Source organism: Notamacropus eugenii, chromosome 1, assembly GCF_028372415.1.
Source record: "Notamacropus eugenii isolate mMacEug1 chromosome 1, mMacEug1.pri_v2, whole genome shotgun sequence".
In the NCBI taxonomy this organism is placed as follows: domain Eukaryota; kingdom Metazoa; phylum Chordata; class Mammalia; order Diprotodontia; family Macropodidae; genus Notamacropus; species Notamacropus eugenii.
This window is the reverse complement of record NC_092872.1, coordinates 276,422,840-276,438,633: the sequence shown is the minus strand read 5'-3', so window position 1 is coordinate 276,438,633 and position 15,794 is coordinate 276,422,840. Positions and strand designations below refer to the sequence as shown.

The 15,794-nt window shown below is 35.3% G+C and overlaps 1 protein-coding gene across 2 annotated transcripts in view; it reads right to left on the bottom strand.

Moving 5' to 3' along the window:
• Window positions 1–15,794, bottom strand: part of PCDH15 (protocadherin related 15) — a 2,324,555-nt gene that overhangs the window by 27,259 nt on the left and 2,281,502 nt on the right. Inside the window, exons 33-34 of one of the 2 annotated variants that reach the window (XM_072628920.1) lie at window positions 4,578–4,796; window positions 81–89 (exon numbers count right to left, since the gene is read on the bottom strand). In XM_072628920.1, the coding sequence (XP_072485021.1) occupies window positions 81–89; window positions 4,578–4,796 (228 nt within the window). Of the gene's footprint in view, window positions 1–80; window positions 90–4,477; window positions 4,797–15,794 lie in introns of those variants that run through there. The other variant, XM_072628919.1, reaches the window with a different exon arrangement.

Sequence of the window (15,794 nt, the reverse complement as noted above, 5' to 3'; positions counted from 1 at the left end):
TATAAATTTAAATATTAACCTCATCTTCATTTTACGTTTGACAAGCCATCATGTTACCTGCAAGATGACAGGATACTTACACTTTAAATCTGTTTGACGAAGTAAAGAGTGGGAGGGAAGAAGAAACAAAAACCAAAGATTAGATAGGTGACATATGTTATAGGACTCAACCTATACTTTAAATCTTAACATATTTGTCTTATTGATCATGGTAAAATATTAACATTTAGTTTTAAAAAACTTCACTTTTAAATGAATTTCTTTTGTATCATTACTCTCAAAATCTTAGAAGCAACTATTAAAAAAAATCCTCTTTCTAAGGAAAGCTTCAAAAATCACACAAAAAAAGTATAGGCTAAGTAGATTCAGAATCAGATGGATTCAAACATGAGTATATGGATGAGAACTCTGATCATGATACAGGATAGTCAAGATGACCTAATCTTCCTAATTGGCTTCTTGGATCACCTGGCTTGAAGAATAAGAAAGGAACAAAGCTGCGTGGCAAGACATGATTATATTCTGGGCTTTGCTTTTGAAGCTGAAGTTCAAATTGGAAGGTGCCACCACTGGGTAATGAATTCATGATCCTTTTCCACAATTGGTTTCTTGATTTGTCCTACATAGTGAATTTCAAATGCCCCTATTAATAGAAAAAGAATAATAATACTTTCCAGGCTTATTTACAAGCTGTATGTATAGGCACTGAAGTGAGATTGTTAACTATTAGAATTTTCCACTGGATGGTAGGCAATGAAAAAACTAATTTTGTTTAACTGCTATTCTTTAAAATGCAGTAAGTAAAATTAATTCATTGAGTGTTAAGCTGATCACTGAACTAGAAAGCACTGAAGAATGCATCTACCACAGAGCATATACACAAATGTTTAAATATCAAGCAAGACTTAATTATTCCATTTTATGAGCTTTTAGTGTGACATGTTGCTTTATTCACCATTGATCTTTGCAGAGTATGCCAAGAAGTCTTTGGGTGTGGGAAGGAATCTTTACTAAGAATAGGGTATAATAGGGTTACTTTAGATGAGAGACCAATGGAAAAAAGAAATAAATTTGTGATGCAGAATAGACAATTTAAAAATTAGGTGCAGTGTAAATCACTCAAAGATTTGTGAGTGAATTGGCCACTATTAGACTTTTATGTGGGCGAGATTTTTAGTGAATTCATTGGTTGATAGAGAATCCATTAAAACTGAAGCTAAATTTCATATTTCAATCTTCTTTTTTTTGGTTATTAAAACTGCTTGTACTATCTTATGCAAAACAATATTAGAACAGACAAAACTCATGCCCAAGTTTTGTTTGGAGTCACTTTCTCCAACTTAATCCAATGCCCAACTTTCAATATGTTGCAACAAAGATTATCAGTTAAGAACACATTCACACTGTGTCATAAACATTTCATCTAAGTTTCCCCAGATTTTGTTTGTTTGTGTGTTTTAAGTCTCTTATACACAGGATTTGCAAATCAGGCTGGTTTAGTGAGAGCAGACAATTGTATTGCCAGAAGACATAAGTTTTAGTCGTGGTTCTGTCAGTAAACTGTGTGCGACTTTGGGCGAGTCATGATAGGCCTTATGGTACAGTAGAAAGTATACTGTACCTTATTCCTAAAAAACATCCTATTCCTTATTTATCTGGGAGACTCAGACAATCTCTCTGGGCTTCCATCCCTCATTCTGTAGCATGAAGAGGATGGACTAGATGAATTCTGAAGTTTCTTTCAGCTCTATGTCTAAGCCAGGATCATGGGCTCTTATGGGTCTGTATGGTTTGTATTTATCTTTCAAAAAGATGAAGGGTGTTGACTAGATAATACCTATGGTACTTCCAAGCCCCATCTTTAAAATGAAATCCCATCATTTAGATGATTGCTGAAACAATAGGGTTTTGGCTTATCTACTTTCTCTTACTTCCATTCCAAAGACACTGGAATCCTTCTTCCTCTATTTATAGTTCACCATTTTGGTTTTGGATAGCTATCATCACCACTTGATATTAATTTATTTTCTTGGCTCCCTGAGCAAAAAGTCAAGCCTTGTTGGTTTTTTTTTTTTTTTTAGTAAAGGCCTTTTCTCTCTCTAGACTCCAATTTTTCTTGCCAGAAAAGAGAGGGAGGTGAGCTTAATGCTCTCTAATGCTTTGCTGGTTCAAAATGCTCTGTTTCTTTATGTCCTTAAGATTCCCCTTGCACATGGTCAATTAAAATAAGCAGTTCTTCTCGAGAAGAGGAATTTCTTCTTTCACTCTTCTATTCCCTTTTTTTTGCCAATAATGAGTAAACATTTCTATATTCTGTATTTAAAATTATCAATTATATGAAAGTGCTAAAAAGAAGAACCATTCATTTTCCTGTGTTGTGTGTCATAATGCTCCTTGCCTTCCTCTTGTGTAAGTAATAGAAGTCAAGAATCTGCTTCTTCTATGCTGACACCAATAAGCCTGAAGAAGTAAGTATGCACTCATTGACTGAATGTATAAACCAGGTCTCCTGCAGATCTGGTGATCAATTGCAAACATCCTGTATTGAGGAACAATGTAAGGGCTAAGCTTTGGGGCAGCTAGGTGGTACAGTGGATAGAGCACCAGTGCAGGAGTCAGGAGGACCTGAGTTCAAACCTCACCTCAGACACGTGACACTCACTAGATGTGTGACCTTGGATATGTCACTTAACCCCAATTGCCTCATCCTGGAGGAGAAGTGAGGCTGGTGACCTGCACAGTCCTCCCTTACTCAAAACAAAGTCATGTCATTATTTCTCTGATGGCATGGTCTTGTGGTCTTGTTCGGAAATGAAGGATGAACATACACAAGGGCTAAGCTGCAGCTCCTAGTCAAAGATTTCTTTCTGCAGCATTAAGAAGCCAAGGAATCTAGGAGGGAGACTTCACACCAGCTTTACAGGAGTTTAAAATAAATTTGCCTCTTCCTCATGATAATGACAGCCAACAAGAAGAGCTAACATTTAGATAATTCTTAAAGGTTTTCCTAAGGCTTCAGATATATTTTCACATTTGATTCTCACAATAATTCTGTGAGGAAGGTGCTGTTATTGTCCTCATTATGGAGATGCTGAGAGAGGTTAAGTCCAATAGCAAAGTAATTGTCTGATACAGGATTTGAAAAGAAATCTTCCTGACTCAACGCCCATGTGCACAGGAGGCAGTTTGGTGTCAGGATAAGCTTGATTTTGAGTTATGTGCCTTGGTTTTGAATCCTAGCTCCAACACTTACTAATTGTGACACCTTAGATGAGTGACTTTATCTCTGATTCTCTGGTTCTTCTGTAAAAGATGTATTTGCACTGTATATAGGCATTGCTTACTTTACAATGGGATTATGAGGAGGATCTTTTGAAAGTCTTAAAGTTCTGCAATCTGACCCAGTGACAGAGCAAATTTCATATCTTTTGGGCTTGTCAGAGAATTTTACTGATTATACTGATTGTATACTGTTTATAACTGATATTTCAAGGACAATGCAGTGGGGTTATAACACCATACCAGATGCTGCAAGATGAGAGTACAGTACAATATGACTGTGGCCTCTCTATTTGAAGAGGGCAAGCAGGCATTCCCTGACTGACTTGGCAGCAGACTGTACTATCCTTGAAGTTCTCAGTTAGTCTTCTCATTGTGATTAATTTATCTCCTTGGCTTCCTTATGAATCATGTGCCAAGATAAACCCTTGACACTAGTGTCATGCTCTCTATTTTGTGTGGAAATCCTGTAGGAGAGAAGATAACATTTCTAATAGTTGTGAAAGAAAGTAAAGTTTAGGATGGGACCAAATTTAATGTAGGGATCTTTAAGGAAATAGTTCACAGAAATTTAGAATTAGAGGGATGCCAAAAGCTATCTTATAACTGAATAAGAATCCCTTTTATGACATACCCAACAACAAGATGACCAATCTTTGGTAGAAGATCACAAATGAGGTGAAACCCACTAGCTTTGTATAGTGGAAATTGTGTTAGATTTGGAGTCAGAGCTGCTTGATTTAAAATCGACTCTACATGTTCTCCCTTGGACAAGTAAAGAAATCGAGGTCTAGATTTCCTCACTTGTGAAAATGCACTCTAGTTCTTTTCCTATTCTACAGTTATGATCTTATGAATTCCAAAGGTTATCTGTTTTTTTCTCAGGATATCTCTAATTGTAAAGAAGCATTTTCTTAATGTTAAACCTGAATTTGCAATTTTTCCAACCTTTATTTCCTTTTCCTAATCCCATCTTCTAGGACCAAGCAGAATGATCTAATAATTCTTACACTGTTGTCTCCTCATTAGAATGAAAATACTTTCAGGGTAGGGACTCTTTAACTTTTGTCTTTGCATTCTCATTGCTTACCACAAATCCTGGAGCTTAAGAAGTGTTTTCTGATCAGTAGTTGATTTCATAAGACAATTCTTCAAGTACTTGAACACATTTTTTTTTTCTTTAGTAAGACTTGCATAATATTGGTCATCCATGAAATGATATTTTGATAGTCTCTCCAAAGTACAGGATAATGATTTCTTAAAGATCCATCAGTGTTTACAGCTTGACCTATACTTACTGTCTGTAGCTGACCAACACGACCAAGATGGCAGGAATACAGCAGAGGATGATAATCATGGCTAGTGCAAGCAGTGCCCCTTCAGTATAGCCAAAAGACTGCCCATGTTTCTTAACCAATGCTACTGCATCTGGTGTGCGGATTTCCAAAATTCGTCCTCCTTCACCATAATATGGTTGGAAGTCTTTATTAATATCTAGCAGTTTCCCATCTAGGAACCTTCAATATTAAAAATAAAGAAACAAAAATCAGTACCATACACTCTAGACTATAAGCCCTTGGAGGGCAAGTGTGCTGTCATTTGAACAAATGTTTCTTTAGCATCCAGCACTGAGTCTTACACATAGAGAGTAATTAGGGAATATTTGTTGAATTGAATAAAGCATTGAAAATGTATGAACTATCACCTGGTGAAAGCTTTCTCTGAAGAATTTCTGACTAAACGTTTTTGCAACTAGAAATAATGGAAATATAATATCATAAGAAAGAAAGGCTGAATAAAATGTCCTTATAGACATAAATGATGAATTACAATTAATATGTTTAGATTAAAGTAAATGCTATCAAATGATTCCTAAGAGTTGGTAGACATGGATACTCTATCCCTTCTATCTTGGCATAGCAGTTGATTTGTATCATACATTGATATATATTTTCAGGTTTGTATACAAGTATAGATTCCCACATTTTCTAAATGGTAACAACCCTTTACACACACTGAGCTCAAACACTGAAAAGCAGAGGCAGAGCCAAGATGGTGGAGTAAAAGCAGGGACTTACTTAAGTTCTCCCCCAAGCCCCTCCAAATACCTGTGAAAATGACTGTAAACAAGTTCTAGAACAACAGAACCCATAAAATGACAGAGTGAAACAAATTTCCAGCCCAAGACAACCTGGAAGGTTGAGAGGAAAGTTCTGTTGCACCAGTCTGAGACAAGAGTGCACTTCAATGTGTACTGCCAGCACAGGTGGACTGGGAACAGGCCTCAGGAGCCTGAATCACTGGCAGCTGTGATAGTTTCTGGACTTCTAAACACACAAATGCCAAAGGCAACTTAGAAGGTCAGTTGGAAAATCTTGTTGCACATAGGTCAGAGATGAGAGTGGTCTGGCCCCAGTCCTGGGGTGTTGTCAGCAGCAGCAGTAGCAACAGTGGTTTTGGTGTTGAGGTAAGATGCTCTTGATTTGCCTGTACTTGGATCTGGGCAGTAGTCCTTGGTGACAGTCCTGGGGCAAGGAGGAGGGCTGGTATGGTGGAGCTTGTGGCAGCAAAGGACAGGGAATCCTCATACTTCCAAGCAGAAGAGTGCTTGTGGTCACTCAGAGACCAGAACACAGGCCAGGAGAAGAGTAAGCACCTCTCCTTTGATCATACCACCTTGGAAGAACTGAAAATTTACAGGTCCCTAGAAGTATCTATGGAAAGAGCTGCAAAAAATCCCTGAAGCTTGGGACAGTACACCCTCTACACTGCAAACAGAGCTCTACCATATGAAAGAGCTCAAATGTCAAGAAATTGACTGAGAAAAATGAGCAAACAGTGGAAAAATAAAATCAGACTATACAATCTTATTTTGGTGACAAGGAAGATCAAAACGTGCAACTAGAAGAGACATCAAAATCAAAGTTCCTAAACCCAAAGGCTACAAAAAAAAAAAATGACTTGGCCTCAAGCCATGGAAGACCTCAAAAAAGGATTTTGAAAATCAAGTAAGAGAAGTAGAGAAACAATTGGGAAGAGAAATGAGTCATTCAAGAAAATGATGAAAAATGAGTCAACAACTTGCTAAAGGAGACTTCAGTATATAAAAATATACTGAAGAAAACACGCTAAAAAACCACTAACCCAAATACAAAAGAGGTCCAAAAAACAATTAGAAGAAAAATGCCTTAAAAAGCAGAACTGGCCAAATGGGAAAGGAGGTTCAAAAGCTCACTGAAGAAAATAATTCCTTAAAAATTAGAATGGAGCAGATGGAAGCTAATGATTTTATGAGAAATCAAGAAATTAAAAAAATGAATGAAAAAAAGAAGGCACTGTGAATATCTCAATGGAAAAAAAAAACCTGACATGGAAAATAAATCCAGGAGAGAAAATTTAAAAATTATTGGACTACCTGAAAGTCATGATCAATAAAAGAACCTAGACATCATCTTTCAAAAAATCATCAAACAAAACTGCCCTATATTATATTATATATTATACCTACTGCCTCCAGGAGCAAATATAAAACCTGTTTCAGAGCGCTTCATCCCTTTCCAGTTTTCTTCCAATTATTCCCCTATACACACTCTCTGATCTAGTGACACTGCCCCACTCTGGTTCCTCACATGTGACACATGTCAGTCCTGGAAGATTCTCCCTTTTCACTTCTAACTCCAGACTTCCATCAAGTCTCATCTTGAATCCCACCTTCTATGTGAGTCCTTTTTAATTCTCCCTCCACCTCATTACTTCCTTCTGAAAATTATTTATACTGTATATGTCTTGCATGTCGATAGTTATTTGCTTGTTATCTCCCCCACTAGAGTATGCACTTAAAAATGATAACAATAATAACAAATATTTAGATAATACTAGCTATATATCAGGTAAATTCAACTAAATGGTACAACAGAGAGAGCACTGGGCCTGGACTCATGAAGATCTGAGTTTAAATCTAGTCTAAGATACTTACTAGTCATGTGACCCTGGGAAAGTCACTTACCCCTATTTGCCTCAGTTTCTCATCTGTAAAATGGAGGCACACTGGAGAAGGAAATGACAAAACAATCCTGTATCTTTGCAAAGAAAACACCATGGACAAAGTTCAAGGGGTCATGTAGGGTTGGATATGACTGCATGACTGAACAACAACAAAACATGTCAGGTATTGTGCTGCTGACAACTATTATCCCATTTAATCCTCAAAACAATACTGAAAGGCAGGTGCTATTATTATGCCCCTTTTAAAGATGAGAAAACAGAAGCCAACAGGGGTTAAGTGACTTGCCCAGAGTCACACAACTAGCTCGTAAGAGTCTGAGGCCAGATTTGAACTCAGGTCTTCCTGACTCCAGGTCCAGCACTCTGTTTCACCTTCTGTCTTCTCAAGACCAGTGTTCTTTTTGGCTTCTTTGAATCCCCACTGTTAAGGAGAGTAGGCATGCAATAAATACTTTGATGATGACTTGCTTGCCATATCTTTCTTTTTTTAAACAATTAATTATTTTTAGCTTTCAGCATTCACTTTTTATAAGACTGAGCTTTAAATTTTTCCTCTTCCTCCCTTTCTCCCTTCCTAAGATGGCATACAGTCTGATATAGGCTAAACATCTTCCCACATGAGTCATGTTTTGAAAAAAGAATCAGAACAAGAGGCAAAAACTGTGATAAAGAAACAAAAATTAAAAAAGAGAAAATAGTCTGCTTTCATGTGCGTTCAGACTCCATAGTTCTTTCTCTAGATGTGGATAATATTTTCCATCATTAGTCTTTTGGAACTCAGATGATTGTATTGCTGAGAGGAGCTAGCCTATCAAAGTTAGTCATTGCACATTGTTGCTGTTACTGTGTACAATGTTCTCTTGGTTTTCCTCACTTCACTCTGCATCAGTTCATGCCAATGTTTCCAGGGTTTTTTTTCCCTAAAACGCACCTACTATTCATTTCTTATAGCATAATAGTATTCCATCATAATCGCATGCCACAATTTGTTCATCCATTCCCCAACTGATGGACATCCCCTCAATCTATAATTCTTGGCCACCACAAAAAGAATTGCTCTAAATATTTTTGTACATGTGGATTCTTTTCCATTTTTTACGATCTCTTTGGGATACAGAATTAGTAGTGCTATTTGCCATATCTTTCTGCTTGGAAAGGGAGCAAACATATCCTGATTAATGTTGTTTCTGAAGTCTATCAGCCTCTTTATGGAGACTAATTTACTTTTATTAGCTTTCCTTAGGAAATTCATAGTTGTTACTGCCCTGTAATTTATACGTTTTTCATTTTTCCATATTTTGTTTAAGTTGCTCAAACACTCAGAAAAGTGGGTTTATTTAAACTATGTGCATTAACTTCTCATTCATATACTTTCATCCAATTTGGATTGTATTTTTTTCTGTCTTTGTGCACAGACTACTGATGCAGAAATGTCAACCATATTGGTAATAGCTCCTTTCACATTTAACTTCTCTTCACATTCTTCTCTATCTCTTTGTTCTGCCTCTGAACTCACCACATACCTTTGAATAATAGCCTAAAATTGCCTACAAATATTGGTAGTCCACAATCTTTTGGCCTTCCTTGTAGGGGTTCTGAAACAAGAAACTGAACCAGCTATGGGAGAAGACAAGGAAGTTTCATTTTTCACCTATGAAAATGGCAGAGTTCAATGTTATCTGAAGATGCAAGAAAAGGATGAGCATGATTTTTAAAAAAAGTAGGGCTGAAGGGAATATTTAATAATGGAGATATGGAAGCAAACCTTATTTCAAATTCCAACATATTTTTCATCACTGTTCCTTATTCCCACCTTTGCATTGAAATCAGCAAGGATTAAAAAAGGAGCATTGAGTTACTTTGAATATTCTTCAGTTCTGTGCTGACTTTTACTATCTTATTCTCTGCAAGAGATTTTGATACATAATTGTAACATATGTTATGTTTTTGTTGGTTTTAAAATTTTTTATGTTTTAAAATGTAGGTTTTAAAAATTTTGACCTTTCACATATACAAATGTTTTTCATGGATCCTAAAGTATGAACTCATGGAGTATCCCATAAAATTATACTTCTGGGTTACTTTCTAAACAAGATAAAATAAACTCTGTTAATTGTTTTAATTTCCTCATTCAAGAAGATCTGTTGAGTCCCCTTTCCATTTCTCTGAAATTTCCCGTGGTTGTCTATTTGTATTTATAACAAGGCTATTAAGGCTATTCTGACTCAGGGTCTCTAGTACAGTGACAATGGTCACTGTATAAGGTTCTCACACCTGGAGAACCAAAAAGTAAGCTGGCCTTTATAGACAATAGAAAAAATGGGATTTTGGGGCACTCTCAGTTCCCTCCCTTTCAGCCTGTCCACCTTTCTAACGAGAGATCCTGAAGAACCAGAAAAGAACCGCAGAGGAATGTGTCATTTTATATTTTTTGAATCCATTTAATTTTAAATTGCATGTGAATTGCAAATTCTATCCAGTTTAACTCTATGCCAAGTAGTTAATTTTAAAATTATTTTGCTTGTAAAATTTGCTATAAATATTTTTTGGTTTTTTAATTGTTAACTGACTATATGGAAAAGGCATTTCAGAACTCAGGTAGCTTCGATGTACATGTCTGACACTGAACAAAGATGGGTTTTAAAGAATAAAACAAGGAAAATGTGGCAACTGAATAATTAACAAAGCTTCTTCCACACTTTGTTACATCAATTTTTAATACTTTGAAAGAAGAAGTGATTTGATCAGGCTCTGTATTTCTTCTAGTTATGTGGACTGCAATACCTACATGGTTCCATTCATGTTTGAGTTGTTATGACCAAGAGATTCTATACTTTGAACCTAATGTACTGATGGGTCTCTGAATTTTGGCCAGGTTGAGCTCAGAAAACAATCCATTACCAGAAGCATTTCAAAAATCTTTAAGCTTGGTAGGTTAGAGTTTATGTTTCTCTGATAAAGCTCTTGAAAATCTACTGCGTTATATTGGAATAATGCAGCTTTTGATGAGAATTTGGTGGAAGAATTAGCAGAAAGTGTATATAAGTGGCTAAATGTATTCATATGCATGTGTGTAAATCTTTGACCTCCAATTTTGACAATGTAGGTGGCTCTACTGAGGGATTAACTCTAGTGAGGCAGAAGGGCTCCTGATCTGTACATCATAGTCTTCAAGAATATGCCCACATATGTGCAGATACATGTTAATTTGCAGAAGTTCATAGGCAACACATATAATATGTTTTTGTATGCAAACATATGCATTCATATACGTGTGCTTTCATCATTGTAGTGAAATTCCGTTGTGATAACTCACTATGAAAATGGGCAACTTATCTTTAATCTGTATTCCTAAATTTCTCCATAGGGGCATTGAGGAATTAAGCAATAGGTTTTTGATCCCAATGATATCCAACAGATGGAGGACTTGAGCCCATCTTTCTGACTCTTAATGGAGACTTTTAAAACAATGCCATGTGAACTTCCAATATCTAATAGTGTCAATGACAAATATATAACATATTCAATTTCTTTTTCTCATGGTATAGAATCAATAGAAGTACATTAAAACATACTCAAAACTTGGCAATAAAACCACTAGCACCCAGACAAAAAAAATTCCCCCAAATCGAAGAACAGTTTTCTTAAATTTTATTAAATCATTTGACAAAATCTCAAATGTCCTTCTTCTGAAATAGATAGAGAATTGTGGTATAAGTGACAGCACCATTCAGTTGTTTCAGTTGTCTCTAACTCTTGCCATTTGAGGTTTTCTTGGAAGAGATATTGGAGTAGTTTGTATTTTCCTTCTCCAGCATATTTTACAGATAAGGAAATGGGGTAAACAGGGTCACTTGACTTGCCCAGGATAGTAAGTATCTGGGCCCAGATTTGAACTCAGGAAAATAAATCTTTCTGCCTCCAGGCCTAGGACTCTAACCACTGCTTTACTTAGTGATAACTAAGTGATAACATAGTTTGAGACATTTAAAATTGGTTGAATTGTCTATATTCAAATGAATGGTTCACTGTCAATTTGGAAAGAGGGTTCTAATGGAGTGATCCCAGGAAGTTGTGGTTGATCTGGCCATATTTACATTTCTTTCGTCAGTGACTGAATAAAGGCCGAGATAGCATTTTCATTAAAAGTTCAGATAGCACATAGCTAGATAGGATAGTTGGCATATTGAAAGAGATTGTCAAGATCCAAAATAAGAACACTTAGTTGAATCTAAAATAATTACACTTAATAGGAATAAATGAAATACTTTATATGAATTGAAAACCTCCCAAGTACAAAGTAGGGGGAGATGTTAAAAAACAATCAGCTGGCTGTAAACTCACTGAGACAAGTGATTGTTTTACTCTTCGTACTCGTATCTCTAAAATCTAGCATGACGGTTGGCATTCAATAGATTCTTAATACATACTTGTCAGTTTATTTATTATTCTGAAGGAAATCTTGCATTTTTAGTGGATTAAAAGTATAACATGGGTCAACAGAGTGATATATCAGCTAAAAAGCTACTGTTGTCTTAGGCTTCATCAGGAAAGACAAAATATAGAACTATAGTGGTGACAGTACTGCTGTGTTTCCCCCTAGATATACAATACTTGTAGTATGATGTTCAGTTCTTGTCCCTCAAATATATGAAAGACACTAATTCAGCAAAGTGGAAAAATTCAAAGAGCGTGAACCAGCATGATGAAGGGTCTTAACATCATGCTGAATGGAGATAAGTTGAAGGAACTGAAAATGGTTAGCTTGGAGAGAAATCATGGTATCTGTTTTCAGCACTTGAAAATATGTCATGTAGAAGAGAGATTTTATTTAATTTGCTTGCTCCAGAGGATAAATCTTGAAAAATCCAAGGGAAGCAGCCAAGGCACAGATTTAGATTTAGTGTAAAAATAAGAACTGAAAAAAGTAAAACAAAAACTCTTACTATTACAGCTGCCAAATGTATATTGGACTGTCATAGTACAGAGTGAACTCTTTCTCACTGGAGGGCATGAAATAAAGACTAGATAACCTCTTCATAAATATATTATAAAAAAGATTACTGTTCTGGTAAACTTTTTAATTTGAGGCTGGGAATGTTCTTCCTACTCATCTACTCTTTAACATTTCTAGTTTCTTTCAAGGCTCAGCTCAGGGATCACTTTTTCAAGAAATGAGGCATTTCTTGACCCCTCTAGCTACTAGCACATCCCCAGTAATTTGCATTTATTTTGTATTTTTATGTTATTTTTCCCATTACAATGTATGTCTCTTGATTTTGGGGACTGTTTCACTCTTGACTTTACATCCCCAGCATCATATTTGTACAGAACCTCTCACACAGTAAGCTCTTAAAAATTGATGGGATGATATAGACAGGTCTTTTGATGTTGAGATTCTGAGGAAATATATCTAGGAATGATTATTTTCCCTTAGTTATTTCTCTGATAGTTTAAAAATAAATTATAACTATTAACAATATGTCAGTAAGCTATTTTAAAGTGAATACTTGTGTTTTTTTTTAAATACTCAACCATACTTACATCAAAATTTGGGATGTTAATCTCATGGAAAACTAGAACTTGAGTTTTTTGTTGACCATTAGATGTCACTGCAGCATAAGAGAAACTTCTGAACTGATAACAGCAGTGTACTGAGCTATGGGGGAATTTTTATTATTTAAGATTCTATGTGCATTTTTAAAAAGAAAAAACCTCTAATTTCAGGGTTTTGTAACTCAACCATTCAAATTCTGTCCAGGATAATACATGATATATGACATAAGATCATGGACAGATCAGTTGTTTTTCTTCCAAATAAATGAAAAAAAATCTTTGCTTAATGGACTTCATGCTGCTTTTGTACTTAAAATTCAAACCTGCTTTAATAATGACTGGGGATTCTCCCATTTTATAAAGAATCTTGCACCTTTCTCTCTGGTTAGCAATGCCTAGGAGAGGAAACAGCATGAGATGATCAAAGATCATGTGATGGCTAATAAAATGAAGAAAGCCTTTTGAAATGAATAATCTAAATGAAATCCAAAATCTATCAGGACTTCAATGTCATGAAGAATTGAAGGCCTTGTATGTAGATGAACTGTTAGCCTTGGTTTCATTCAACAAGTACAATGGAGGCAGATTCTTAGAGCAGCAGGCTAAATGGATCCTATTCATTGTCCTCCTTCAAGCTTACTGCTGCCTTCATGAAAAAGTTCAGATATAGGTTCAATAAAACTAATTCATATGAGTTTCCTTGAGAACACTAATAGATACATACAGAGTTTGCATCCTACAGTAAATATATGGATTAAAAAAAGAAAATGTACATTATATTTTATATTTGGGTTTTTATTGGAATATGAGAAACATTCTGGAATCAAGATGGGGAAATAAAAAAAAATGGATCACCCTCCATCCCTTGTACCTTATCTTTATGTGAAGGATGCATATTATATACCATCCTCATTTTTTTAATTATATATTGAGATGTTTGTAATTTTTAATGATTATTAAGTTCATTACGAAATATGATAGAAACAAGTTATTAGTAGAAGAAATCTGCCCCATCAAAAATATGGTTGACCTTCTTGGTGCCATCACTATGACCAGGGCAGTTAAAAACAATGTTACTGCCACCTTCTTCCAGAACAGACACCATGGACAGCTCCTTACTGACTATAAATGAGTTAAGTAGTATTTATCTGCCTAGTCCAATGAAGAGATTTCTGGGACATTTAAAGAGGAAAATGAGCTATTTGGATAATTCAGCTGATGTATCTTTGCATCATCAGGAGGTTTTTATTGCCATAATATGACCAATAATAATTCTCTAGGTTAGGTATAAGTTTATCAGAAAGATGCATGTCAGATATGGACAAGACATTGTCCCTCCACAGTGCACTGCAGTATTTATTAAAGAAGATGGTGAAAAATGATTGTATGCCTTATATCTCATGGCAGAGCTTGGAACTCTCTCTGGCTGACCAGGGGTATGTATTCTCATAAGGCTTGAGTCTGAGATAAGAATACCTATCAAAGTTATCTTTCATTTTATTTCTGTCGTGTTGCTTGTCATAAGGCCATGTTAGAGAGTTCAGACTTAACAACTGTTGTCTGGGATGTGGGAAAAGTCCAAAGTACCAAAAAGAAAAATGTCACCTAGGACACACACGTACACACACAGAGTACGTAAACACATATATGTGCATATGTTTATGTGTTTAAAATGTGTATATATCTATGTATGTATGCATGTATGTATATATACATATATATTCCACAAAAGCTTTTATAGAGTTTTAAAAAGTGGGGCTTTTTATTAGCTTAATTTTATAGTTTTTTAAAAGTAATATTAGTCAATTCTGTAGATTTTAAAGTACTAAAATAATATTTTGATGGATGACAGAACTTATGCATCAGATCATAAGGAAATCAGCCAGATTCTATTTGAGAAAATAGATATTTTTGGATCCATACACATTTTACTTATTTACTGTGTGCTTGAACGAAGATATTAGTTTGCAAGTAACATGAAATTTGTTAAAGGTTATTGAAACCTCTACAAAAATTTGTTGGTTTTATTTGGCTACAGGAGAATGTTTTAAAAACACAAATATGTACCTAGACAGCTCTCTAAGGCTATAAGTTATGTTGTTCTCATCTGCACTGGAAAAAGGAGCTTTTTCACCCAGCATTCCCTCTACCAATAAAATCATGAGTAAAGATCCTATCTCTATTCTTTTCCTACAAATATGAGCAATTTGTATGTGTTATTTATACCTCTCCATATTAACGCAATATATATTATAACTCATAATTATAGAAAATAACTCATAAGAATAAAATGAGATAATTAATGACAAAGCACTTTGAGAAATTAAGGCACTTAATAAGTACTAGAAATATAATTAAAGATGCCTCTGTTCTGACAAAATCACTGGTATGCCATTAAATGTTTAATTAAGATATTAATGTTATTTAGGGACAATACGAAGCTAAGATGGATCACCAACATGGAACACTTTTAGTTCAACTATCCAATACTGCTGATACACAAATGAAACCTTTTCTAAATTTAGCATTGGTTGTGAAAGGTCTGACACATACATTACAACAAGGCAAATATCTGGGGTTTTTGATTCAACAGTCTTCAGAGCTGTTTCCTGGAGTAATAAGTGATACTGTAATTACCTATTAGGCTTTGCCCACAAGTCTGAATATTTTCTTATGACTTTTCTGATTAACTCCACCTGAGCAATCAATCCCATCCTACTTGAAATCTCAGGATTTGGTTTGGCCAATAATCATTTGCATCAATTTCTGTTACTTTGGCAGAACAATTTTTTTCCTCTTGTAAGGAAATTTGTTCAATTAAATTCAGAGAATGAGAGATTCCTAGAATAATAGAACTAGAAAGAACCTCAGGGACCCATACCTGAAAGAAATTCTGACTAAAACACTCCTAGCAAGTAGTCATTCAACCTCTGCCTCGAAACTTCCGGTGGAGA